This window comes from Drosophila rhopaloa, unplaced genomic scaffold, assembly GCF_018152115.1.
Source record: "Drosophila rhopaloa isolate 14029-0021.01 unplaced genomic scaffold, ASM1815211v1 contig_47, whole genome shotgun sequence".
NCBI lineage: Eukaryota > Metazoa > Arthropoda > Insecta > Diptera > Drosophilidae > Drosophila > Drosophila rhopaloa.
This window is the reverse complement of record NW_025335142.1, coordinates 4,353,184-4,381,166: the sequence shown is the minus strand read 5'-3', so window position 1 is coordinate 4,381,166 and position 27,983 is coordinate 4,353,184. Positions and strand designations below refer to the sequence as shown.

The 27,983-nt window shown below is 39.7% G+C and overlaps 1 protein-coding gene across 8 annotated transcripts; it reads left to right on the top strand.

Moving 5' to 3' along the window:
* Window positions 1-5: 5 nt before the first annotated feature.
* Window positions 6-27,744, top strand: LOC108045806 (tyrosine-protein kinase Abl). Of its 8 annotated transcripts, none has more exons than XM_017125235.2 (10): window positions 6-1,020; window positions 17,185-17,238; window positions 19,615-20,155; window positions 20,225-20,640; window positions 20,754-21,340; window positions 21,650-21,920; window positions 21,978-22,098; window positions 22,501-22,589; window positions 23,787-25,418; window positions 25,764-27,744. In XM_017125235.2, exons 1-10 carry the CDS (start codon window positions 696-698, stop codon window positions 26,273-26,275), a joined length of 4,548 nt encoding a protein of 1,515 aa, XP_016980724.1. In that variant the 5' UTR covers window positions 6-695; the 3' UTR covers window positions 26,276-27,744. The 8 variants fall into 8 exon arrangements, with proteins under 8 accessions (XP_016980724.1, XP_016980722.1, XP_016980725.1 ...); XM_017125233.2 differs by having other exon boundaries at window positions 22,501-22,835; XM_017125236.2 differs by lacking the exon at window positions 17,185-17,238.
* The last annotated feature ends 239 nt before the right edge of the window (window positions 27,745-27,983 follow it).

Below are 27,983 nucleotides of genomic sequence, written 5' to 3'. Positions count from 1 at the left end.
GAACGACACAGAAGTGGTCACACGATTGCAAGTGGGATTCCAATTCGATCCGTCGCCGTGCGTGGAAAAAATGCACAGATATAGATAAAGCAGGGAGCAACGCCAGCAGATCAGATACAGCTATATCGTCGCGAAAACCGATTAATATGTCAAACACAGTCGCTTGCGGATCAATAAGGCCGTGAAAAAAGAACGAGTAGGAGTGAACGAGAGAGAGAGCCAGAGGCGGAGGCAGCAAAGACAAAGTGCATTTTCAGGGCGTGTTTGTGCCCCCCTCCCCTCAGCCTCCCAAACGTCGACAAAAAGTTTGCCGACACAAAGTTTGCCAAACATGCTGCAAATTCGCAAATTCACCTGAGCGGCCAATATAATAACAAATAAAAAAATCGCAAACTTCCTTTTCTGCGTGCGTGTGTATTTGTGTGTGCGTGAGTGTCTCCAATCTTTTTTGTCTACTCCAAAAACGCAGAAAGAGAAAGAAAAATGTGTGCGTGTGTGTGTGAAATAAATTAAAGCAAAGCAAAAGGCAAACGGCAAATAATTGAGCAAAAAGCCAAAAGAGAAGAGCTGAAAAAAATAAATAGTAATAGTAAGCGAAATAGCCGAAGGAGGAGCCGACGAAGGGCAGAGAGGAGGAGAGAGAAAAGTGTACAAGTTGTTGTTGCTGCGCAAGAGCGAAAACCACCCACTGGCAAATGGGGGCTCAGCAGGGCAAGGACAGGGGCGCCCACTCAGGGGGTGGCTCAGGTGCCCCCGTCAGCTGCATCGGTCTGTCCAGCAGCAGTAGTCCAGTGGCGTCCGTCTCCCCTCACTGCATCTCCAGTTCCAGTGGCGGCAGTAGTGCCCCCCTTGGAGGGGGCTCCACAATCCGAGGATCCCGAATCAAGTCCTCGTCCGGTGGCGTAGCCAGTGGCGTCAACGCAGGGGGATCTGGATCTGGACTTAGCCAAAGGAGCGGCGGTCACAAGGATGCTGCTCGGTGCAATCCCGTGGGTCTCAACATATTCACCGAACATAACGGTAAGTTCCAGTGCTGGAAACCGTCATCAAATGCATGTAAGATACACATAACAAAACCGGTCATCAAAAGCATGCAGGATACACAGAACAAAAAAGGAACATTACGGTCTCCCATAACTCAAACCTCCATTCCAGTTCAATTAATTTTTCAAACATCAGAAATGTGTTAAATTGTCAAGCAGAAATTTGTTTCTAACTCCTTTTAAGTTTTTAATAAACTTTGAAAGAAGTTATGACCCTTATCCAATAATATTTTAAGCAAAAAACCTACCAAAGGCATTTCTTGTTAAATTAAAAAACTGAACATAATATAAAGCTTAGAAATATAGAAAACATTTTTTTAACTTCAAATTTATTTATTGAGCATGGTGGCTTGAGTTGTAGTCCCATTTTTTCTGTGTTGAATTTGCGAAATGTACATCAAAAACACAAGAGGAAGTGTAGACTCTTTGCCACCCAACCCAATTCACCCACATACTCCCTGAAATAAAAATGCATGCAGCATCCAACTCAGGTGTAAATATCATCATAGCGTTGTGATTTTTCTTCTTATCCGCACAGATGGTTGTTGTTTTATTACAAATGGCATACAAAATATTGTGGTTTTTCTCAGTAGAGGTAAATCAGTAAATTTGCTAGGAAATCATTTTGTTTTCTGGTGGTATCCTTCCAGAATTAAAAGGGGGTTCAATTAGAAGTTTTAACACACCTTACCCAAAATAAAATTTAAGGCAAAAATAATTATTTTTCTTTGTATTAAATTTAAAATATTTTAGAACTTAATGAAAGATTTAATAATAAATAAGTATAAATAAGTCCTGTAAATAAATAAGTCCATACAATGCAAAAGGGTTTCAATTAAAGCGCGTGAAATAAATAATAATAAAAGTAGCTCCTAAGGTCATGTCCTTAAATCTCTGTTGTGAATATCATGCAAATTTTGATTTATTTGGCTGCACAGTGTGGTTTTTATTGTTCATAAAGTGCAGTTTTTGCTTCCTCTTTACCCCCCATTTTCTCTATTATCCCCTATTTTCCTCTATTCACGCTGCTTTCCAATTGAGCCAATTTCTTTTTCCTATTGCTTCCGATTATATTGGGAATTATTGTTGTTATTGCCGGCTAGTTTCATACTTGTTGTTGCTTTTCCGGTGTCATTGTTTACTGTAGAAAAAGAGGGGGAAAAGAAAGGAGAAAAGAGGAGTAGCAGCAGCATGCATCAATGTTGTTTCTGTGTTATTTGGGGCGGGTTCAGTTCTTATGTTCGCTCTCCATCATTCTTTATCCTTCATCCGTCGTACATTTTCCTCTATCCTCTATCATTGCACCCTTATCCCTGCCACCCGCACAGTGGTTGAAATTGCGACCCAAAACACCGTTATCCCACCCCCGCTGACATATTGCCATTTCCTCCACTTTTCTCCCCCTCATTTTCCTCACACTTCACGCACATTTTTATTTGCCTTATTTTCTTGTCTAATATTTTCCTATTATTTGCCTTGGCAATCTGCAACATTTTCCTTTCCGCATTTTCTGTACGCCCCTTATTTATAGACTTTTCCCGGTTCTAATATCTTTTTTATGTCCCTGTCGACGATGTCCTACCACAATAGGACCTAGCATTGAGTGGTATTTGCCATAAGGGTGCCGGAAAAACATTTGTCGGATTTTAAGAAGAAGTTGGATTACATAAAAAGATAATTATTTATAAATTTTAAAGATTATATACATATTCCAGCCATTTTTATGCCCTTACAGAGGGTATTATAATTTCAGTCAAAAGTTTGCAACGCAGTTAAGGTGACATTTCCGACCCTATAAAGTATATATATTCTTGATCAGCATCACCAGGAGAATCGATCTAGCTATGTCCGTCCGTCCGTTTCTACACAAACTAGTCCCTCAGTTTTAAAGCTATCTGCTTGAAACTTTCCCAAAAGTTGTCGTTCTATTGCAGGTAGTATATAAGTCGGATCGGGCGACTATATCATATAGCTCCCATAGGAACAATCGGAAAAAAGAATTCAAAATAATTATAACTTTGTTGTTTTTAATTTTTTTTTTGTTCTTTGGGATTTGGTAATATTTAAATATTATGGAATTATTATTAATTAAATTAAAATCGGACAACAATGTCATATAGCTGCCATAAAAACGTAGCTTCATTGTTTTTAGTAATATAGGCATAGAAATTGAAATGTAGTCGTTTTGTAATAACTGCAAGGGTATATACACTTCGGCTTGCCGAAGTTTCCTTCCTTTCTTGTTTTAGTTTTCTATTTGTTGGCACCTTTGAAAACGCAGAAAATATTTAGATTTCGAAATCGCTTGCCCTTAAAGTTTGCTAATGTTTATGAAAAAGAAGTGGAGTAATCCTTAATTTTTTTATGCAGTTTCCACACAAATTTTCATATTGATTGGTCAAATAAAAAAGTTGTTTAACCCCTTTTCTTTGCTTTTTGCAAACTACATACAAAAACTCCCACACTGTTGGCTTCTTCAGAGACCAGAGCATTGATTTTCCATTGGGACCACAAGCCGAGTCACAATTCCCAGATGGTTTACTACAATTTATGGATTTTTCACATTTTTCTTGGCCTTTCATCTGGAAGTCGTTTCTTATCTCGCTCTAGTAGCACCCTACGTCTCACCAAGCAATTTGTAATCAATTAATGCTATTTATATTGTAATTAGTCGCTTATAGTGAGCACTTAAGTTAACTCAATCTCTGAGCTGAGCATTATCAGTGGCCGGTTTTCATATAAATATTTATTGACGCTAGTATTGAGTCATCGCTCCATGCAATATGTATTCACCACTCATCAGCAACCCATCGAGCGCAATAAGAAAATAAAAACGACATTTTCCAGTTTCGTGCGAGCGAAATTCCCACACAGAAATTTGCCAATAAAAATGCACATTTATTTGCCAAACTATCATAGTGTGGCACATCCCAAAAGGTCGAAATAGGGGCCTGCAATTGCCTTTTTTCGTGTGTCTGGCCTGCAAAATGCAATTACAAAATTACAATGTAAAAACTGTGTCTGGGTCTGCAGATTACAGGCCAGAGCAAATCCCAAAAACAGAAACGGAAAGCCCAACTCACCGCAATTGTCAGTCCGGGGGAGACCTCGGTTTTAAGAGGGAGCTCATGTGGGGGAAACGGGGGAAAGTCGCTACGGAACTTCAATCACAGTTGAAACACAACCACACACGAAACCAGGCACAGTGGGATAAAAGCATTTAAAAGATAGTTGTTCAAATAAATTTTGTTGACTTTATGTAAATTGTATAATTGTTTATTGTATATGACAGTTAAAAAGCACTACAAAAATAGTTGTAAGTGAATAGAATAGATTGTATTTTTCTTATTAAAACAATAGAAATCTCAATAGTAATGTAATGACATGATAACTTTCATAATCATAACCAAAGCTTAAACAATTATTAGTTGCTTTTTGGTCTACAATACTTTAGAATATTGATTTAAATATTTAAAAGATAAAATTAAAACAAAACAAATGCAAACTAGCCTTTTACGACGTAGTACCAATGCTGAGAAGTCGTAGGCGAATTGCAATTTCATAAGCATGTTGTTGGTTGTTACACGATACAATGTAATTAGATACTATAGGGCAGCCGTTGCATTATCGAAGAGATTGGATTGCGTGTCGCCCTGGGAAAATACCATAGAACCGGTGCAAATGCAGATGCCTCAATGGAGTTGCCAATTGCAGTTGCATATGCAACACCGCACTCCGCCACTTTGTCCCGTTGAAAACTGTGAACCACTCCGCAAACAACTCACGCAAGTAGATGTCTCAAAAATAGACTCGAGTGGGAGAGAAGCCCCAACTCCTTTTCTCAAGGAGAAAGAGTACATGAAGTGCGTTTGTCTCTGCACTTATAAAAAAAAAACTAAAAAAATTCGCTTACAATATGGTAATTTCAATATTCTGAAGCAACACCAGTGTTTTTGTAAAATCTCAAAAAGTTTAACAACTATATTTAAATCAATTATTTTAAAGTCTTGATAAGTACTCCTTAAAAAATGTATATGGTACTTACATAATTATTATATATTTTTTTTAGTGTAGCTCACTCTTCTCTATCTCCTTCGCACAAGCAGGGAAATCCGAGTGTGGTGTTTGGTCTCAGTTTGCTTGACATGCAAGCGGCAAATTATGAGCTGGGGCAAATGAACTTTTCACAAGGCTAATGGGTGGAAAAGGAGTGCGAAAAGGGGGCGGCCCAGGTGGCAAACAGGTGACGAGGCAAGGAAGGTAAATTTGTTTGCTTCCTCACCACCCCTCAAACAAAAAAAAAACAAACACGGATTAATGTACAAGACACATAAATATTTCTCCAATGATTTTATGTGCTTAAACATAATTGTCATAATAATAAAGCACTCAGCAAAAGGGAAATCGCGGGGATCAGAAGGGAGGGCATCCACATATCGGAGGCGTTGTCTCCATTACCACTTTGTATCATAAGACTTTTCTCTTTTGCGGCTGCATTTCTATTATTAGCCCCAAAACAAAATGTGTATCTTCCATGCTTTCAGTTGTTATTGTCGTTTTTATACAATTTCCTTTGGCGCTGACAGAGATTGAAAGTTGGAGGAGTCGGTGATCAAGGGGCGTAGTTAAGATAATGTGCTAAGGGGTCTAAAAATATTTTGAAAACAAAAAAGTTGAAACAAAACATATAAATTTCAATGTAGTAAAACGATGTGATTAAGAAATGTGTCATTATGGAGGCTTAAAGTCATAATATTAATAATGATTTAAAAAACACATAAGTTCATACATTTCATCGGGCTTAATTTCCCATTATTTTATATACGATGGCAAATGTTTTTGCTTGGTAGATGGAATACATAATAATTTGTTATACAGTTGTTTTGTTATATTACGTGACAAGATATTAATATTATAAGTAATTTTTTTTTTTTTTATAGTTTATTGAACACGCCACACAAGGATGGACCTTGTTTTCGTGTATTGACTAATTAAAATAACAAATTTTTTATCTTGTCGCTCCCCATTATATGACCTTTGACCTCGCTCCTGACTTTCACTGAAGCAGCAATAAAGAGTGCACACTCGACTCTTCGTGAGGTTATTTTGCATTTGCTCCGTCTCTTTCTGTCGCGGTATTCACCAGTCCATATATATAGTTATATGTGGATGTTCCTGTTTTCGATCAAGCTCGTAAATCCTTTCGTGCTTCATTTTCTTTCGGTTTCGGCCTCATTTTGTTGTTTCGACGACTGCATTGCTCAGCTCTTTGATGTTTTTTCGATATTTTTAGACAAGGGCGCTATCATTTCCAGTTCTTAAAATGTGCCCCTCCCTCCCTCAGTTTTTCGTCTTCAACCCTCCCACTGATATGGGCGTGTCAATCCAATAGGAAAAACAGAGTTACTCCAACAGCTGTTCGAATTCCGATTAGACACTCGGCGACCAGCTGTCGGTGCTCGAATAACGGTAAATTAATACGTAAAGTCAAATGTTTAGTCAGCTTTCTTTAATTTAAGGAATTTCGTTGGATTTATTCGTCTGAAATTTAAATTCTTTTAACAAATTAATCCATTAGGAACTCGAGCATTCCGATGGTTTTCGTTGAGTCTTTACGATCTGTTTATATCCCCATAGATCATCATAAATCTGACATCACCATAATTTCAAATAATTTCCCCGATCGATTTAAGGTCTATTTTCCTCATTCATGTGACATTAAGTTTGCTTGATTGCCTAACTTGAGTTGTATGTAATTTTCCCTTGTCTTTATTTTTCAAATTTCGCATTTCCAGTAGACCGTTTCCGCCCCCGAAACGCTGGCCCGCATTTTATTTCTGGAGACTTTTCCCCCTAGGTCTTTCGCCTCATTGAAAATTGTTTGCATAAATTAGCTGACGAAAAAGAAAGAAATTTGAGAAAAACAAACATATTTTTTTACAAGAAAATATATATTTCCAATGGGAGTACAGATGCCCAAAGCATAACGGAAACTAATTGGCATCCAAAGAACTTTCTTTCACCCGATTCTCTATTCATTTTTCAGCTTTGAGGTCATAAATATTGACGCCATTTGATTGATTGATTGACACAACACTGCATGAACGTCTTTATCTTTCTGTGTTTATTTTGAACAGCAATTTAAGGGAAATCGCTCAACATGATATATTTATTTTTATATTTTTTGTTTAATTAGCAAATCCCGAGAGCAAACACAGATTCCCTTAACTTTGCCCCCTTTTTCATATATTGTTTATTAAATTGAGTGTATTTCCCTCTCTTTCGTTCAGTCTCTGGTTAAATAAGCCAGCAAGGTCAGATAAATCAGCAAATAAAAACTTTTCTTCTTTTTATATTATTATTTATGTTTATTGCACCCAGTGCATGGCACAAACATAAACAATTGGGTGCTGCCCATCAAAAAAATACAGTAGCTTATCTTTCACGGGAAACATTTGGTTTGTGCATACAAAGTATGCATACATGTATGTATATAAATGTCATGAGATTTGTTTTTATTAATTTCTTAATGGAGGTTCGATTTAAAACATTACATATAATTAACATTTTTATTTATTCGTAACTACGATTTTAGCCTTAAGTGGAAAAAGGCTAAAAGGATCATTTTGCTTAAGCGTATTGCTTTAATGATATTATTTAAAAATGTAAAAATAGTATTACAATATTAGAGAGATATTATCATTAATTTAAGTTGAAATTAAGTGAAAGTTTAATTCACTTAAACTTCTACAAATTCAAATAAAAGAACAAATTCTAAACGTCATAGATAAGGCACAAACTTCATCTGAAGTCTCTAATTTCCCGAGTGTCCACTGTCGGGCAGAATGGGATTGGAAACCTGTTTCTGGTTCTTGTCGTTGCGGGAATTGAATCCATCATTGAGCCATGAGAAGTATAAAAAATCCGATTCCGATTTGGCTTCGCTCTTCTCGTTTTCAACCTGTCTCTATCTTATATCTCCAGGTTGAATTGCATTCGCTCCAATCACGTTCGCAATTGCAACTGTTTATGCGATCCGGGGAGTTCGGGGGGCTAGCAAACATATGGCTGAGGGGGAGGTGGGTGGCAAAAGGGGCCAGCTTGGCACGTTCACAACTTTGGATCTCCGACTTACAGTGAGTTTTATATATACACCTATATAGACACCTTTAGTTCAAGCTCCAGATTGCGGGGTGCAGCATAAAGTAATCTGCAAAAACAGCAACAAAGGCCACAGGTGCAGCAGGTTGATTGAATTTTTTTCTCCAGTTCAGGTGAGGCATAATCCCCTAGAAGAGAAAGAAAAAGTTGCACAAATGATGTGTGAAATGAATGAAGTGCGAAACATTCGCACAAATAGTGGAAAGGAAGAAGCAGCATTGAGCTGTGTAATAAGGCTTTAAGCTGCATAAAATATATTCAAAACTTTAAAAAGGAATTTGCAATATATGGACCTACAGTATAAATCAACTACAGCTGTTTTCATGTTGGTATTCAATTTAATTTCTGGAGCTATATTATCTTAAGGGTTTTAAATAAATAATATGTACAAAAGCTTGCTTAAGAAGTTTTTAAACTGAATGTGTGAGGAGCTTACCAATTTCTAACATTACAAGTCAATTAAAGACATTAAATATTATTTTTGTTAAGCAAAAAGTCCAATTGGACATTATTTATTTTTTAAAGCTTGCTAATGGTTCCCAAAGTATCGAAGACATTTAATTTTCTCCAAGTTTCCATCTATATTCGCTAATTGCGATTTCCCCTTCATTAAGACAGAAATTTCACCCATTCTTCTGGCCCGCTTATCAGTTTCTCTCCAAAAACCATTTAAATAGACAGCTCTAAATTTAATTTATTTTCTTTTTTAAAAAGCAAAGAAAAAGAAATGTTTGCAAAATAAAAAGCATGACAAATGCAAGTGCAAAGAGAAAGAGAAAGAAGGTGAAACCTGTTTGCCTGTTTTGCCGGTGGGAGCCCAACAAAGAAATGCCTCCCTCTCTTTCTTTGCGATCTTATTGTCTCTTTCACTCATTGTAGCCCCCTCTCTTTCTCGCGATGGTCAGTGAACCGTTGGGCGAAAACATGAAACGGACAAAATATGCCTAAAAAACACATGATTACCAAAAATTTGAGCCGTTAATTCTTAACTTCGCAAAAGCGAGCTTTACATTTTTTCATAATTAATGCGAAACTTAATTAAATTAAGTGTCTGGCCAGCTTTCGGTTCTTACCTCCTCTCGGGTCTATCTGTGTCCCCACACTTTCGTTTCTTTTTATACTCTCTTTTAATAAGCTTTTATAATTGTCAGTTTTATTTGGCCCAATGTGTTTCTAATATACAAATAAAGATTACAGAACTAAAAATTGCTACTTAATAAATTCCACATTTCTAGCGCATCATATCCTTAAAAGGTTTTTTTTTAAGTCACATTTAAAAATACCATAAAAATATTTTTCTATAAAATCTAAGATTTAAATTTGTGTCTTTACAATTTTATAAGTTAGGATATAACTTTTTTACATAGTTCCGACCAATATTAATGTAAAAATTATAAATGTTTTTTTTCAAAAATGTATTAAATATATTTAAAATCATCGATTCTCGTGTTGTTTTTGCTTCACGTATGATCTTTTCTTTGTATCAAGAAAAATATGTATATCATTTGGAGATATCTTTAACTGAAATACAACAAGGGCATTTACAGTTTCGATCCTTCGCTTCAGGATTTTTTTCACGCTCTGCTTGGATGGTTCATTCAGAAGTTTGTTTGGCCTTTGTCTGGCGACGTCTGTCAATTTTTATGCCGTCTGGTAATATTTAAACGACATCCACATCCGCGACTGCCTGTCGCTCGTCGTCGTCCGTTTCATTTCATTTATAGCAATTGCACTTGCTTCCAAGAAACTGAGAATCCAGCAGAAAAGGAAGCGGGCAAAAAAAAGTGTGCAAAAAATGAAGTAAATGAATCATCAAGATGGTTCTTTTATGTACTCATCATAGATATGCTTCTTCTGCCTTCACCTGGGTTTTAAATAGTTTTCCCCTTCCCTGCCTTTTCAATTTTCCAGACTTTCTGACCTTTTTCCTAGTTGATTTCGCATTCTGTTCTCACAATCGCGATAAACGAACCTTTTTCTTTTGAAGAACTTGTCCTGTCGCGGACAGAAAGAAATAGAAAAGATTTCAATCTGTTGGGTGAAATTTAGCTGTGGGAAATAGCAAATTGGAATTAAAATGCTAAACTTGCGGGAAGTGGGAAAAACTAACTAGAAACTGTTGAGTCATTAATTACTCGTGCCAGCCTTATCAATCGTTCGTTCACCTTTTTGAAGATTTAAAAGCAGGTGGGAAAACTCAGCACAAGTGCTAAACTTTCACTTTGCACTGGCTTTTCGATTTTCATTTTCATTCACCAATGAAAGTAAACAAATAAATTTTAAAAAACATTTCTGTTAATTGCTGACTCAATCGATCAATCATTTTCATGGCAGTCAGACAAAATATACGAGTTTTTCAGCGATTTTACAACAAATTTCCCACATCTTTACGCTCGACTTAAATTAAGCGCCGAAAAACGAAATCACAAAACGAAAAAAATATGCATGAATAAAAGCGAAAAATAGTTGAAAAGCAGACACCTGAAATAGAAAATCATTTGCTATGAAAATGCTAATTATTATTATTTTAGTAGCAGACAGGCGAAAAAAGTGAAAACTTCCACGATTTTTTTATATTATTTTTAGTGCGTAATTTGTATGAGTTAAAATTTGTTAATTTACAATGAAGTAATACTTGGGATGATGTAAACTTTAAAGGGAAGGAGAGAAAAGATAACTACGGTGAGGCACAGAAAAAAATTGGATATTATTAAATTGTTTCTATATTTTTTATGTAATATTAATAAGGAATCATTTATGAATGTTTCTATTGCATTATGTTTGTTCTATATTAAAATCTTAGACGCCTTAACTAATTTCCTTAAAATAAAATCAATTACAATATATGACTCTGTTACCTTTTGCAAATTATTTGTTTTGTTCTCCCGAAGAAGTATTTGTGAAGTATTAATGATATGAATATATATTTATCCGTGTACGCAAAAACATCGCACCCAGAAAGTTTCAACCATTTTTTTTTTTGGAAATTCGGTGTCATTATCCAACAATTAGCCGGACAAATGAACGGATATGCGATAGACGTGACCGGCGGGTTACGTAAAATGGTAAATTGCGACAATGACAATAATAGAAATGAAGGGGGAAATCCAGAGAAACCAGAGAAACCAGATAAGGGACAATGAAAACCAAGGAAAATTGCGCACATTAAAAAGCTTTTAGGCCAGCTGCCATAAAGATAATCAAATTTTGTTTGCCGAGTGCCCAGATTACATTGATTGGGTAGGTGGAAAATACATATTTCTATATATTTACCACATTCAGTGGAACGACCGTAATTACACGCTTGGGCAAACGTACGAACATTTAAGTTGCACTTTGATCTCTAAATTGTATTATTTGTGTATTTTGCCGGTGGCTTTCAATTGAGAAATTACGTAAAATTCAGTGACAAAGGTTAATTTGAAGCACGCTTTCAGTTTGAACGGAGTTTCCCAAGGTTTCATCTTTATTTTTTAGTGAAATAAGTTTTTACAATCCCCAAACAATGATCAGTTTCCGCCCACGCACTTAAGACTTCTTTTTGTTGCTGTCAATTTTTCCCATGCTTTGAAAGTAAAGAAAATAATTCCGAAATTCCAGCATTGTATCTGAAACTTCCTTATCCATCTGTTGTTTTGACCCTCAATGCTGACTTTTATCTCCCCCTGAGAGCTTTTCATATTTGTTTATCTAGAACTGGAAAAAATATCACTTTTTATGGTCAAATGCTTTTTATCGCCTGCTTAAATTTATTATCTGAAAAGAATATATGCCCACGCAAAATGTTTGAGAATGTTTCTCTGCCAACTGACATGCAAATGAATAAGCGCAAATATCTAGGAAAAAATATGACAAATGCCTGTGCTCTCCCTGTTCGGCCATAAACAATAAGCCATAAAATATAAACAAAACAAAAAAGAACACAGCCGGCGTGCATACATAGAAAAAGGCAGGTCAAAACACGAAAGAAGGAAAACCAAACCGAAATCCAAAACAATAAAGAATCATGAATGAACAGCGTGTGTGATTTTCGAGTCTTTCCCATAGAACCAATGTACGGTGGTCAAAACAAAAAACCTTTAAATGAAGGCTAAATACTTATTATTAAAATATCCTTCTGAAAAGGGTACAGGTGGTACAAGCTTAGCCCAAAATCATTATGTCCTAAGCTTGGTATTTCTTTAGAAGATTATGTAAATTAAAATATCACATGTGAGTGATAAGGTTCACCAGATGATAATCAAAACGACCATCCACATAACTTGTTTTCCCCACTGTGCACACTGCCTATTCGCAGTGAGTCATTCACTCGACACTCACAATTGAATTCCGACTCTTTGGCCAACGCGTCGTATTAGCTTCTTTGGCTCTCCTCTTTGGACTCGTTCTGTTTGTCATTTGCATAGCCACACAAATTGTGCATGCCAATGGCTTTTTTCCCCTTGTTTTGTTTCTGGTCATCGTCGACAATTAAAAGTCAATTTCGTTCACACTAGACAATGGAGATAGACCCTTGGTCACGTGATGCCATGGATACCATCACGGGAAGAAAGGGTGCATTTCCTGTGAACCTTGCAGTCTGTAATTGATAAAGTTGCCCGATATAAACGAGCAGATTCCGTTCGAGATAACTTTGAAAGAAACTTTCCCCTGCACGTAACGAAAACCATTCAAAAGCAAAAATGTTGCAGCTTTGTGAACTTTGTGGCAAGGACAGCAGCACATTCAAGGGAACATGGATCGATAGGACCTTCTCCACAAAGTTGCTAATTTTGTATAATCGCGCAAAGAATACCCTGGAAATATTCAATTTCAAATTTTTTTGGAACCATTCTGCATTGCTTTATTTAAGTTCTTATGTTTATATATTTAGAGTCTTAATAATTGTTATTAAAATAAATTATCGCTTTTGTTGTGGGTTCGGTTCATATCCTCAAAATTTTTAAACCTCTGCGGTTTCGGGTCGTTCAGCACCTTGTAAAAATTTTTTAACTTTCTTTATTTAGAGGGTGGTCAAAGCGTCGTTTCCAAAGTACATGATCCGCCCATTCATGTGGTTTGTCGCAGCGTTTGTCCTTCACCTTATCCTTTTTATGTCCTCCACTTCTCCCTGGGCCTCCATTTTGGTCCGCTTGTGGCCGTGATGCTGGCATTCAATTAATTTGCTGGCGATGATGCGATTTTATGGATGACACTCATCGCTCGGCTGTGGCGGAAAAGGTTTTTCATTATTGATTTTTGTCCCACCTTTTTTTGCTCCGTCTGTCTCACTTTAATATATATTTATTGCACTCACTTGATTTCCATCAAGTTACTGGCATATACAGGCCTGAGGGAATTGCGAGTGCACTCAGGAAAATGGCCAATTTTATAATTAGGTCCTCGTAGAGCACTTGAAAACTATAAGTTTCAACATGCAAGGCAGATCACGATTTTACAACGGAATAGCTTTATTTTAGTTATAATTTTTTGACCGTCAATTTAATAATAACTGCAACTTGATTTGAGCCACTTGAAGTATGCACTTGTAAAGCATACCCTAACAACATTTAAAAGACATCATTAAGTTTATTTGAGAACTCTAAGAATTATCGATTAAGATTTTATTTAGTATGCACTTCAAATGCAGTTTTTAGTGCAAAACCGTTTTTTATTTTTCTTTTTAAGTGTAACGGAGATGTGAGTGCTGCGTCACGCGTCGCATTAGGTTGTATGCACCCCTCGACTTTAGTCCTTTTCCCCCTGAATCCAGTGTAAGGCAGCCTAGTGAGCCTTGAGTGCGGAATCCTTAGAAAAGTGGTAAAATTTGCCAGTGGCTAAAGGGGGAAGTCGAGGGGTTCGTGCGAGGAGAGTTGCCTTTGTCAGCCAAGGGTGGATTTTATATTTAACATTCTTTTTCTTCGTTCCCTTTGCCAGGAGCAGGGCCAAGTCCTGGCCACCTCTGCACCCCACGACACCCCTTAGATCCTTGGACCCTCTGGCTCTTTGCCTTCACATAACTTTCCTTTTGTTCTTGCTTCTATTTCACTCTAGCCATTCGCCATCTCTTTCGTTGGTTGTAGTTTTTTCGCACAACATTTTTTCGCACTTGGATGCAAGGGGAGGAACTTGATCTCAACCCTGGGGGGTGCAAAAAAAAAAATAAAATTCTTACACATTTTTGCTGCATGCATTTCCTACAACTTTTTGTTTGCCCTGTCAGTTACCAGTTGCTTTTTTCTCATGTCAAAAAAGAGGAAATTACACGGGAAACTTAAATTCCCAGATAACCATATGCTGTTCTCGAAAGTTGGGCAGGGAAAACTTTGGGTTTTTAGGTTAATTTCTTCATGTTTCCCTAACTAGCTTCGGTTTCCATTTCCCTTTGGGGCTTATTTGCTGCTCTAATCGGGTCTTCCAGTTTAATGATCTCAAGTTCCGTTCAAAAGTTCCGCTTCAAAAGTTATCATTAAGCCATAAAAGCAAAGAAAATACATTCTTGCATATTTTGTACGTGCAGAGAAACAATTCAATTTTTTTTTAACTTTGAAGCATAACTATTTCTTTCTCTAAGTACGTAAAGTTAAAATTCTGAAATTAAACTTTTGACGTTAAAATGATTTTACGAGAGAAAATCAGTCATACTGCAATAACTATTTCTTTTTGCAAATAATACATTTATTTTTTGTTTAAATAGCAATAAAAATGTTTACCATTATTAATCTGGCTTTAAGGCTATTTTCCTGTTTGTGTGTTTAATTTCGCGCTTTAAGTTAATCAAATTGAAAAGTTCTCGTCAGGCATAAAAAGTTGAAATCAAATCCCTGAGAATTTCCTCTATTTTTGCCCCATTCCCCGACGTTGCAACGGAAGCCAGAGAAATGACTAATTAAATTTACACTGTAAAAGTTTATTACTGTTGACTGGCCACGCCCCCTGCCCTCAGTTATATGTTGTTACTGCACATGTATGTATATATATATATACGTCTGGATGTCTGGCCAAGAGGCCAAAGGCAAAATGTGAATGAAATCCGACAAGTAGAGTAAAAGGGTGATAAAAAGGGGAGACGAGACCGAGGCCAACTGAAAATCCCTGCCAGGTTAAGACACAAAAGCCCTTGAGCTGAAAACACAAAAATACGTAGAAAAAACAAAGCTAAAACAGAGTAAAAAACAACTTAGAACTAAAGCGAAACGTGCTGAAATGCAATGAACTACAAACGAGCAAACCAGAAAGAGCCTCAAAAATCAAACCCACAGAACAAGTGCCTGAATGGGACTGAGCGAATGAAATAATGAATGAGCAGTTGAAAATGCAAAGCAATAAATCACACATTGAAGCCCGATTTGGCCAGAAAACCAAGACTGAACAAACCGAACCAAAGCATTATATCTATACATTATAAATGGCAGACACATCAAGTTTAAAGCTTTCCGGCGAAGGACAGGCCATCAAACAAAGGACGGATACTGAAGAAATCTCAAGAGACAATTCGCAATGAGTAACTATTATAGCCAAGGCTGTAATGAAAAGCTTTTCAATACTTGATGATATAGTTATATGTATAGTTCTTTGTTGCAAAGTAGTTACAGCATAATTTGTAGTCTCTGGCTACTTGAAAACGTTTCTTTAGATGTCTTGAAATATACTGTGTGAGATATTATTATCAGTCATCAGCTGTTCGGTATCATAAATAAATTACTGTCCATTTCCTATGGCTTCTGATTAAACAATTATCGTATTTTTTAAATGGTAAATAAATATTTTATAAAGGCTACTGTTGCAAGTTGAATTTAAATGCTAAATATATACTTTGTAAAATAAAATGAAAATGTATAGTTTTCCAGGGACCACTGTATCTTTTTTGTATCGTTATATGGTTTTTGGAGGGGACTTCAGCTGCTGAGGCGGCTGATTTCAATCTGTGCTTACTCAACACACTTACCGTTAGGTCTTTGAGTAGTTGCGGGTGGGAAGTGGGTAGTTGGTGGGTCTGGGTGGGATCAGTGGGTGGAGAAGCGGTACCGCGCATCATTTCACTCGTAATCAGCCCTCAGCTCGAGATGCTCCAAATTCACGCTAATAACCTGCATAAGCAGACTCTAGATGGCGGATGTGCATGGCTTGAGAAATGTCTCTATACCCATCTCTGTCTTTATCTATATCCCCACCTCTTTCTCTTCCGACATGTGTAGAATTTTTGTGACTTTAAAGTTCATTGGACCCATTCCGCTTCAGCAGCAGCTTAAGCTCTCTGAATGGGGCATATATTTCTGTGTTTTTTCTTCACACTCCCCTTTTTTGTCAAATGTCTAGGGGGCGTGTCACACTCAAAAAAAAACTACAATTTAATATTTGTAAATAGTAAAATGTATTGCTTTTATTTTGTTACTCTTCGTTTAATGTTGGAGTAGTTCAAAGAATAAAATAAATAGAAATTCTGTCTATTAAATCTAAAATGTCAATTTAAGTTCATTTAGAAGAATAATTTCTAGCTTAGTGAGATTTTTACTCTAAGTGTACAGAAACTCACTTGTTAGGTTTTCCAGAATTACTGAGATACTTTTCACTTGGCTGAGAAATTACAGCACTTACTGAAGCCATCATCTGGCTGCTGTTGTTATTACTCTTCTTCTTGTTCTGGCCGGGTAGCTAATTGGCCTTTCTGCGGTTGCAAGACCCTCTAATTCTCTAATGCCTCTCCGCTTTTGATGTCATCCATCCGCTAACTGTAAATAGATCGCTGTTCATGTATTTTATATTACTTACCTAGAGTTATGACTAAGATAATTGTATTTAATTTAGTTTTCATTTCATTCTCTTTGTAACGACTTTTTTTTGGAACCTCATCGAATCGCCTTTGTAGTTTATCGCATTTGCCGCCCATCGTTATTAGATGATAACATCAAAAACTGCCTGCTCTATCTATAGATAAATGTCCAGTCGGCTGACAACCTGTCTCTCACACAAAATCTCTCTGTTTCTTTCGTTTCTCCAGGTACCAAGCACAGCTCTTTTCGCGGCCATCCAGGCAAATATCACATGAACTTAGGTAACAACCACAAAAACCTTTACAAACCAACAAAAAAACCAAAATACCGAAGTAATAGTCCACATAAGTAGTGTCATTCATATTAATTAAAGATTCCCATAAGATGATTGGGTTAGTTTCTTTTATATATTTCTGGATTATTTCGGGAGTTTTTGTTTATATGTATATAATCATGAGAAAAAACGTTGCTGTATAAGTATTACTATTAAACCATTTAGTCATAACTTGCAACAAATCAGAATGTTTCTAAAATTATGTTTAAATCTAATGTAGTCATAATTTAAAACAAATCCGAATGTTTTAAAATTTTTTTGAATCAGATTTTTTCTGGCGTAATCGTTAAGTATTTTTAACTAATCTAACCAAAGTGACTGGACTGATGATTCATTAGGAGTTTTTATTTTAACCAAAACAAAAATTTTACTCAGTTGAATAATGGGTTTTTTTACTAATCGTATTAAGAAATAGTTATATATTTTTGTATTTATGATGAATTGAAAAAAATATATAAACTTGTTCATAAAGTGTTCAAAAAATAATTTTTGGTATTGCATTTTGTTTGCATCAATGTCTTTATAAGAAATTGTCTAAGATCATCAAGATAAGTTCGTTACATTATCTCTATTACAGCAATTTAACGATAATTATGATAATTAAGGGTTATGCAACATCAATAGCTGACTCAACATCGTTAGTCTTCCCTGATAACCCCTTAAAATAGCTGATTCAATGAGTATTCCCAACCCTCACACCACAACTTCCATCATGAGTCACTAGCTTTAGAAAACATACCTTAAAATTGGATCTACGAACTTGCATATCAAGTGGGTGTATATTGTCATCGGCTAATCTTCAGTTGGAGGTATTAGAGGGGCAGACGACCACCGTTGAAGAACCGTACATTTCCGCTCTAATCTGTCCCTATATTCCCTTTTATTCCCCAAACCCACTCCACACCTATTATTCGCTATTAATATTTCCTGTCTCGCGCGCATAAATTAACAGTGTGCGATGGGGAACCCTTCTCAAATGCGTTACAATATGATTTGGATCGGTTTATGACTGCTTAGCATACCGACCGCAAACCGAAGATTCCCGGTCTCTGAATGACTTCCACTTCACCCAAATTTATGCACAATTGTGTCCATGAAAGAGGAGAATATTTATGCAGCGGAAGTGTTTGCTTTGGTCAAACGAAGCTCGCACAAAAAAAAATGGGAAAAATGTAAATTTGTACAATTATTTCAATGGGACATTAAAGCGAAAGTCTGGTTTAATTTCAATGAGTACCCTATTATAGAAGCTTGATTCGGACAGGTTTAGATCTGACAAGTTTGCACAATCTTTCAAGCGAAACTTCATCTTAAAGTGGATTGCAAGAATCTTTAGAACAACTTTTGCAAAAAAGTTGGACTTCCACTAGCACTTGGACTATGAGATTACCTTTTATTATCTTCAATGTTAAGAAATGTGGCGATAAAAGGACATTTCAATATCTAATTTGCTTGTTATTCATTTGTGATTAATTAATTTAATTATAATAAAATTAAATATTAAAAAATATGGATGGGTATAAAAAAGGCGTGAAGGTCTATAAAAAACTATCACAGCTGGAATGCATTTATATACTCAACTTTTGTATTCAGGGAACTGTACAGCTATGGATACCCAGTTAAACAAGAGTGTGGGAGGCGAAAAGAAAGGTCGGGAAGAGGGGACAATCCAACCGACTGACAATCAGTTAGAACTTCCCACAATAAAATGCCTCGTTGAGGGATTCCTGGTCCACCGCTGGCAGACAACGATTTGTGTAATTTTATTCCGCTTAATGCATAATTTATTCCATTCCCTCAATGGAACAGAGAAATAGCTGCCCGGTTTCCCCGCTGGCCAGCACTTGCTCCACAAATTGCCCGCATTCCTCGGAAGAGAAACGGGTTTACCTGCATTACTTCTTAATGCACCGAAAAAAACATAATTGAAAACAAAAATCCAAGATACTTCAAATTTTAACTTTAGAAAATATTAAACCTTTTTGCCAAGTAAAATAGATAATTTTGAAATTTTATTTGTTTGCGATAATATTGTTTAGGCGGTTTAATCATGGGTAAGTTTTCCTGACCATCAGGGTAATTCGGTAATGAAACCGTGTTTAAAGATTTTTACAACAGTAACCAATGTAAATTGTAAATGTTATAACTATAACTTTGCGTTTGAGATAATTTATATACGTATAAGATTAAAGGGAATATCTAACCGGTATATACAAAGTTCGAGAGTTAAATACCTGTTGAAATACTAAATATTTATGTAAAATCAATTTAATTCTAAGATCATTTATTTATTTCGGTTGCTTTCTTTATGTTTCCCTTGCAGATGCCCTGCTGCAGTCGCGTCCATTACCTCTCATTCCGGCCGGAAGCACGGCGGCCTCTCTTTTGGCGGATGCGGAGCTCCAGCAGCATCAGCAGGATTCCGGCGGACTTGGACTGCAGGGGTCCTCCCTGGGCGGCGGTCACAGTTCGACCACATCAGTGTTTGAGTCGGCACACCGGTGGACCTCCAAGGAGAATCTACTGGCCCCCGGACCCGAGGAGGATGATCCGCAATTGTTTGTGGCGCTGTATGATTTCCAGGCTGGCGGAGAGAACCAGCTGAGCCTGAAGAAGGGCGAGCAGGTGCGCATCCTTAGCTACAACAAATCGGGGGAGTGGTGCGAGGCGCACTCAGACTCCGGAAACGTGGGATGGGTGCCCTCAAACTATGTGACGCCGCTCAATTCGCTGGAGAAGCACTCCTGGTATCATGGCCCCATCTCGCGCAATGCCGCAGAGTATTTGCTGAGCTCCGGAATTAATGGGAGCTTCCTGGTCCGTGAAAGCGAGAGCTCACCGGGTCAAAGGAGCATCAGTCTCAGGTGAATAAATCTATTTAAGTTCCTTTTTGAAGGTTCCGTACTAATTTCTATGCCGTATCTTTCAATCAGATATGAGGGTCGCGTCTATCACTACCGCATCTCAGAGGATCCCGATGGCAAAGTCTTTGTCACCCAGGAGGCCAAATTCAACACTCTGGCGGAGCTTGTGCATCATCATAGTGTGCCCCATGAGGGTCATGGCCTGATCACTCCGCTCCTGTATCCGGCACCTAAGCAGAATAAGCCCACAGTCTTCCCGCTGAGTCCCGAGCCGGATGAATGGGAGATTTGCCGGACGGACATCATGATGAAGCACAAACTGGGTGGCGGGCAGTACGGCGAGGTGTACGAGGCTGTCTGGAAGAGGTACGGCAATACGGTAGCTGTTAAGACGCTCAAGGAGGACACCATGGCGCTGAAGGACTTCCTCGAGGAGGCGGCCATAATGAAGGAGATGAAGCACCCCAATCTGGTGCAGCTCATAGGTGGGTTTTTGTGATAAACAGTTCTTATTTCTGTAAGAGGAAATCTCTTTATGGGAATAACCAGTTCTGTTACTGTTGATCAGCAAACTGATTCGATTGACTCCCCTTTTTAGGTGTTTGCACTCGAGAGCCGCCATTTTACATCATCACCGAGTTCATGTCGCACGGCAATCTGCTGGACTTCCTGCGATCCGCCGGCCGCGAGACCCTCGATGCGGTTGCGCTGCTCTACATGGCCACGCAAATAGCATCGGGAATGAGCTACCTGGAGTCGCGCAACTATATCCACCGCGATCTGGCCGCCCGCAACTGCCTGGTGGGCGATAACAAGCTTGTCAAGGTGGCTGACTTTGGGCTGGCGCGCCTGATGCGAGACGATACGTATACGGCGCACGCCGGTGCCAAGTTCCCCATCAAGTGGACCGCTCCGGAGGGACTGGCGTACAACAAGTTCAGCACCAAGTCGGACGTGTGGGCCTTCGGGGTTCTGCTGTGGGAGATAGCCACTTACGGGATGTCGCCGTATCCGGGCATCGACCTGACCGATGTGTACCACAAGCTGGAGAAGGGCTATCGCATGGAGCGGCCCCCCGGCTGTCCACCGGAGGTGTACGACCTGATGCGCCAGTGCTGGCAGTGGGATGCCACCGACCGGCCCACGTTCAAGAGCATACACCATGCGCTGGAGCACATGTTTCAGGTGGGTGACGTCGAGGTGTGGGACGATGAATATGACGATGATAACGAAGATCATGACGATGCTGGCGAGGAGGCGAGTGACTACGACGGCGACGACGACGACGAGCTCCAGCAGAACAGCGGCAGCATTCACAGCCATGTCCATAGCCATAGCAATAGCCATAGGAATAGGAGTAGTCATAGTCATAGCCACAGGCACCGCCACCACCTCGTCGACGTGCTCTGATCGCTCAAGATCGAGGGTGCAGCAAGTAGTGATAGCAATAATGAGCCACATGGTGCCCATCTCTCCTTCTCCGCTCCTCCGCAGGAATCGTCCATCACTGAAGCGGTCGAGAAGCAGCTGAACGCCAACGCCACCAGCGCGAGCAGCTCCGCTCCGAGCACATCGGGCGTGGCCACCGGCGGAGGAGCCACAACCACGACGGCGGCCAGCGGCTGCCCTTCCTCATCCTCGGCCACCGCCTCGCTCAGTCTCACACCGCAGATGGTGAAGAAGGGTCTGCCAGGAGGTCAGTCCCTCGCGCCGAACGCCCACCACAACGATCCGCACCAGCAGCCGGCCAGTACGCCCATGTCAGGTGAGGTTTGGTCTATTTCCAAGTTGATTCCCATCTAACCTTGTCATATCCTTGCAGAAACCGGCTCCAGTTCCACCAAGCTGAGCACATTTTCCAGCCAGGGCAAAGGCAATGTCCAGATGCGACGCACCACCAACAAGCAGGGCAAGCAGGCTCCCGCACCACCAAAGCGTACCAGGTGAGTTGACTTAATGGAAGCAATAGTTTGAGAAGAATTATTGACAACATTGCCATGGGAAATATTAAATACTTATCAAGTAATTATTAAATATTAAAATTAGTATTACATCAGTAATTTACAATCAAACTTATTTAAACCAAAAGAAAAGAGTTAATGAAAACCTTTGCCAACTACCTTTGAAATACAAAAATATAGAAATATTTCTTAAAGTGTATTTTTATCATGATTTGTGTGTCTTAGACACCTTCTGGCATGTAATGTATAATCTTTTCAATAAAAGATTAGTATAATCTGAATATGTTTGGCTCAAGATATGTAATTATACTTTAGAGATACTTTTCTCCACATGCATTTGGATTTCAAGGGTAACTAACCTAATATTGTATCTTCTTTATTTAGCCTGCTCTCGAGCAGTCGGGACTCCACTTATCGCGAGGAGGATCCTGCCAACGCACGTGGCAATTTCATCGACGACCTCAGCACGAATGGTATACACAAATTAAAAACTGCCCACAATTTCAGCCAGACCCTCTCTAGAAATTTCAAGACCCAAATTCCAACCCACCACACACACCAAATACGTACACAACAACAACAACAGTTCGTACTGCAACAATCCGTACCACTGCCAGTACAGCAACAACATCAACAACAACAACAACAGAAACAACAACAGTATTCCATTAAGAAATCGTCCTCCTGCAGTAGCTTTCTTTACGACATCCTATTTCGAGGTATTTTGTCAACGGAGTCCACAGCGAAAAACTCCAACTCAAAAATTGCTTACGTTTATTTTTGGTTCCTGTACTATTTGTTTCGTGTTTCGTATTTGTGTTTTATTATTAATGGTTCGTTTGTATTGGCTTAAGTTTCTGTATTTATTGGTTGTTCAGTGCGGAATTTATGTTTCCATTTCGCATTGGTAATTTTCTAAAATTTAGTTTTAAAATTTAATTTGTATCGATGATTTCCTAATGCTACGTCTTTTGTCTGTTTCCTCTCTTATCATTAACATTATTTTCAAGAAATAGCTCTAACCTCATATTCCTTTCCTATTTTTTCCTATTTTGGTGCCTGTTATTATTGTCTTTTTTATTTTATTTATATTTTGTTACCCAATTGGTTTATATCCTTGAAAGTTATTTATAATGATTTTATCAATATTTTCCTAAATTAAATATTTATATTCTTATTTTCTTCAACTTTGAAAAAGTTTTAAAATAGGACATTGTTATGGACTTATAACTTATTCACCATATCGTAATGTAAACCTTTTTAGTCTTGACTGAAAAAAAACTGTTAAATTTTATATCTACAAGAATTCTTTCAAGGTTGTAACAGTTATTCAACTCTCAATGTTCATTGTTCATTTATTGGTGTTTTTAGTTTAACCCGCTCGACAAACATCAACGCACACATACACACCACAAGACTCTGGTCAGGATTAACCCGTGTCCAACTACCAGTGATGGGAATTTCTTAGATCCCCTACTATCTATACATTTTTATAGAATACAAAATTTAATTTAAGGCAAGAATAATTACGAGATTTAAATGGATTTCCCATCACTGATAAATACTACCACCCTGCATTTCGCACTCAGCACGAAGCATTAGACTAACCAATACAGCACTTAATACAAATTAACCCTTGTTTTCTTATTTATTTCTGATTAAATTGCCAGGACTAGCCCGTGACATTAACAGTTTGACACAGCGATACGACTCGGAGACGGATCCGACAGCCGATCCGGACACAGACGCCACGGGCGATAGTCTGGAGCAGAGTCTGAGCCAAGTGATCGCCGCTCCTGCCGCCAACAAGATGCAGCATTCTCTCCACGGCGGCGGAGGCGGTATTGCTCCTCGATCTTCGCAGCAGCACAGTTCTTTCAAGCGCCCGACTGGAACTCCAGTGATGGGCAACCGGGGTCTGGAGACCCGTCAAAGCAAGCGCTCGCAGCAGCATCCGCAAACCACTGCTCCAGCTCCGCCACCAACTCAACCGCATCATGGCAACAACGGGGTGGTCACCAGTGCCCATCCGATCACTGTGGGTGCTCTGGAGGTGATGAATGTGAAGCGGGTGGTGAATCGCTACGGCACACTGCCCAAGGTGGCTAGGATCGGTGCCTACCTAGACAGTCTGGAGGACAGTAGTGAGGCTGCTCCTGCTCTGCCAGCAGCTGCTCCTACTCCTCCGCCAGCCAACGGACATGCCACACCACCGGGGGTCAGGATCAATCCGAAGACCAGCCCCATTGCGCCACAGCAAATGATAAGGAGCAACTCCTCAGGTGGAGTGACCATGCAGAACAATGCGGCGGCAAGCTTAAACAAGCTGCAGCGTCATCGCACCACCACAGAAGGCACCATGATGACATTCTCCTCCTTCCGGGCCGGTGGATCCAGTAGTTCACCCAAGCGCAGTGGTTCCGGCGTGGGATCCGGAGCCCAGCCGGCTCTTGCCAATCTAGAGTTTCCGCCGCCGCCATTGGATTTGCCTCCGCCCCCAGAGGAATTCGAGGGTGCACCACCACCTCCTCCTCCGGCGCCAGAGAGCGCTGTCCAGGCCATCCAGCAACATTTGCATGCCCAACTCCCGAATAATGGCAATATCAGCAACGGGAACGGAACGAACAACAACGATAGTAGCCACAACGATGTTAGCAACACCGCGCCTAGTGTGGAGGAGGCCAGCTCAAGATTTGGAGTGTCCCTGAGAAAGCGCGAGCCCTCAACCGACTCCTGCAGCTCGCTGGGCAGTCCGCCCGAGGATCTCAAGGAGAAGCTCATCACCGAGATCAAGGCGGCTGGGAAGGATAGTGCTCCGACCTCGCATCTAGCCAATGGATCTGGAATCGCTGCCGTGGATCCCGTCTCCCAGCTGGTCACCGAGCTTGCCGAGAGCATGAATCTGCCGAAGCAGACGACGCAACAACAAAAGCTAACCAACGGCAATGGATCCGGTTCCGGATCCGGATTTAAAGCTCAGCTCAAGAAAGTCGAACCCAAGAAGATGAGCCCGCCAATGGCCAAGGCGGAGCCGACCAGTAGCATCATCGACTTTAAGGCACATCTGCGTCGGGTGGACAAGGAGAAGGAGTCGGCAACTCCAGCTCCAGTGTCAGGAGCAGCCCCCCAACTCGTAACCATCAATGCCAACACGGGAACTTTGAACCGGAAGGAGGACAGCAGCAAGAAGTTCGCCCAGGCCATGCAAAAGACTGAAATAAAAATCGACGTTACCAACTCGAATGTGGAGGCAGAAGCGGGAGCAGCAGGCGATGGCGATCTCGGCAAGCGACGAAGCACAGGTAGTATTAATAGCTTAAAGAAACTGTGGGAGCAGCAGCCGCCGGCGCCGGATTATGCCAGCAGCTCGATTCTCCAGCAGCAGACATCGGTGGTGAATGGCGGGGGCACACCAAATGCCCAGCTGTCGCCCAAATATGGGATGAAATCGGGAGCCACCGGTACTAGTACCCTCCCAGCCAAGCCGGGCAACAAGCCGCCTCCGGCAGCCCCACCACCACCGCCCCCGAATTGCACCACCTCCAACTCCTCCACCACAACCACTAGCACCACTAGTAGAGATTGCACCAGCAGGCAGCAGGCCGGCAGCACAATAAAAACCTCTCATTCAACGCAACTCTTCACAGATGACGAGGAGCAGTCGCATCAGGAGGGCCCAGGATCGGGATCGGGAAGCCAAGGAGCAACGGACATGACCCAGTCGCTGTACGAACAGAAGCCGCAGATCCAACAGAAGCCGGCGGTCCCACACAAGCCCACCAAGCTAACCATCTACGCCACGCCGATAGCGAAACTGGCCGAACCGGCCAGCTCCACCCAGATCTCACGCGAGAGCATCCTCGAGCTGGTGGGTCTTCTGGAGGGCTCGCTGAAGCATCCGGTGAACGCCATCGCAGGATCGCAGTGGCTGCAGCTCAGCGACAAGCTCAACATCCTGCACAACTCGTGCGTGATCTTTGCGGAAAACGGGGCTATGCCGCCGCACTCAAAGTTCCAGTTCCGGGAGCTGGTTACGCGGGTGGACGCGCAGTCACAGCACCTGCGCTCCGCCAGCAGCAAGAACGTCCAGGACAACGAGCGCCTGGTGGCCGAGGTGGGTCAGTCGCTGCGCCAGATCTCCAATGCCCTTAACAGGTAAATAATAAGACGGGGGATGGACGCGCCCGACCAACATCCGGGCATCTGGCTGGATGCCGAGGGCAACTTCATCAAGCGCAAGTGATGGGCCCCATCTGCAGACCCAATCATCCAACCACACCATCCCCCGTGGAAGCGGAAACGGAGCCGGAAATAGGAAAACAGGAATCGAAACTTCAAGCCCAGCGAAGAAGAAAGAAAAACTACAGTAGCAGCAGCAACTAAAATCGGAGGAGGACACCTATGTATCGTACTTGGTAGCGTGTAGTAGTAGCTTCTATTATACATATATACCCATATATATCTAGTCAGATCTGTGCAGAGCCCCGACGAACGCTTCCAGAAAAACAAAAATGAAAACAGAAAACAATGAGTTGCAAAGCAAATTTGGGTAAGGTCTCGCGGGAGGATCCTTGTTTTTAATTTTAAAGTAAGGGAACCCCTCCTCCCACTCACTCAACCCCTTTCAAACGTATCCTCAAACGTATTCGCGCTTCGTTTGTTTTATATAGAAAGACACAAGACATGGCTTAAGAATGAAAGGAAATATATTCATAGAATATCTCAATAAAATTAGTAATTACAAAGAAAACGCAATGCATATATACATATACATACATATATTTACATATACTAGTCGTAAAATGTTTTATTATACCTATACATTTACATACTTCTACAAGATAAAAGATATAAAAGATAATGATATTATTATAAATCTAACGACCACGACACTCCCCCTTTTTTGAGAAAACGGAAACGGTAGATGATACTTCTTTGAAATGCGTATGCGCGACATCTTTTCGATCGCGCGTTTTAAGGCCCGCAGCATATATGTCTATGATCATGATCTATATGTACTTGACGTATCCATTACATATACAGTAGCAAAGCCCAAAGATATTATTATTAACTGATAACTACAACTACTACTACTCAAGTTTATATGTTTAGTGGCAAAGACTAAATTGATTTATGTTTAATCTATGTTCGAGAACGAAGCGCATCGAAATGCTTTTAAGACGTATTACACAACCAATTGTAATTATTATCTAATATTTTCAAGGATTTTAAACAACTTTTATACGTAAACAAAAATCACATAAAAAAACAAAAACCAAATAAATTTATTTAAAAATAAACGAAACAAAAATGAAGGCTAGGGGCAGCTTGCAACAATATGCAGGGCGGTCAAACCTACAGATATAATTATAAATATTGATGTGCATACAATATATTGCCTTTCCTTAACCCCCCAAGTCCTCTTCTTGATCCCGAATCGAAAAATGGGCTTACAGAGCTGACAAGACGAAAACGAAATGTTGCCCAATATATACACAAATATATTTCTGTAACTTCTATGATACACCAAGCGCCTGATATGCGCTGCAGAATAATATCTAAAACGAAAACGGATCAAAAACAAAGTACTTCAATGAGAAATAAAAGCGATATTTAAAGAATTCAAAACACCTTGTTTTAACGGGATTGCAATGTTGTAAAGCGCTGCTGGCAATTTTGGGCTTAAAGATGTTTAACGGTTTGAGTATATTTGTTCTCGTCATTACATTTTAAACATTAACAAGTGTGTTTTTGTTTGACCATAATTTCATATTTGAAAAGATACACTTAATTCTCATAAAGTATAAATATTTTTGACAAAGTATAAACATTTGATGGCTTTCAGCATTTGAAAATATATGTTTTAA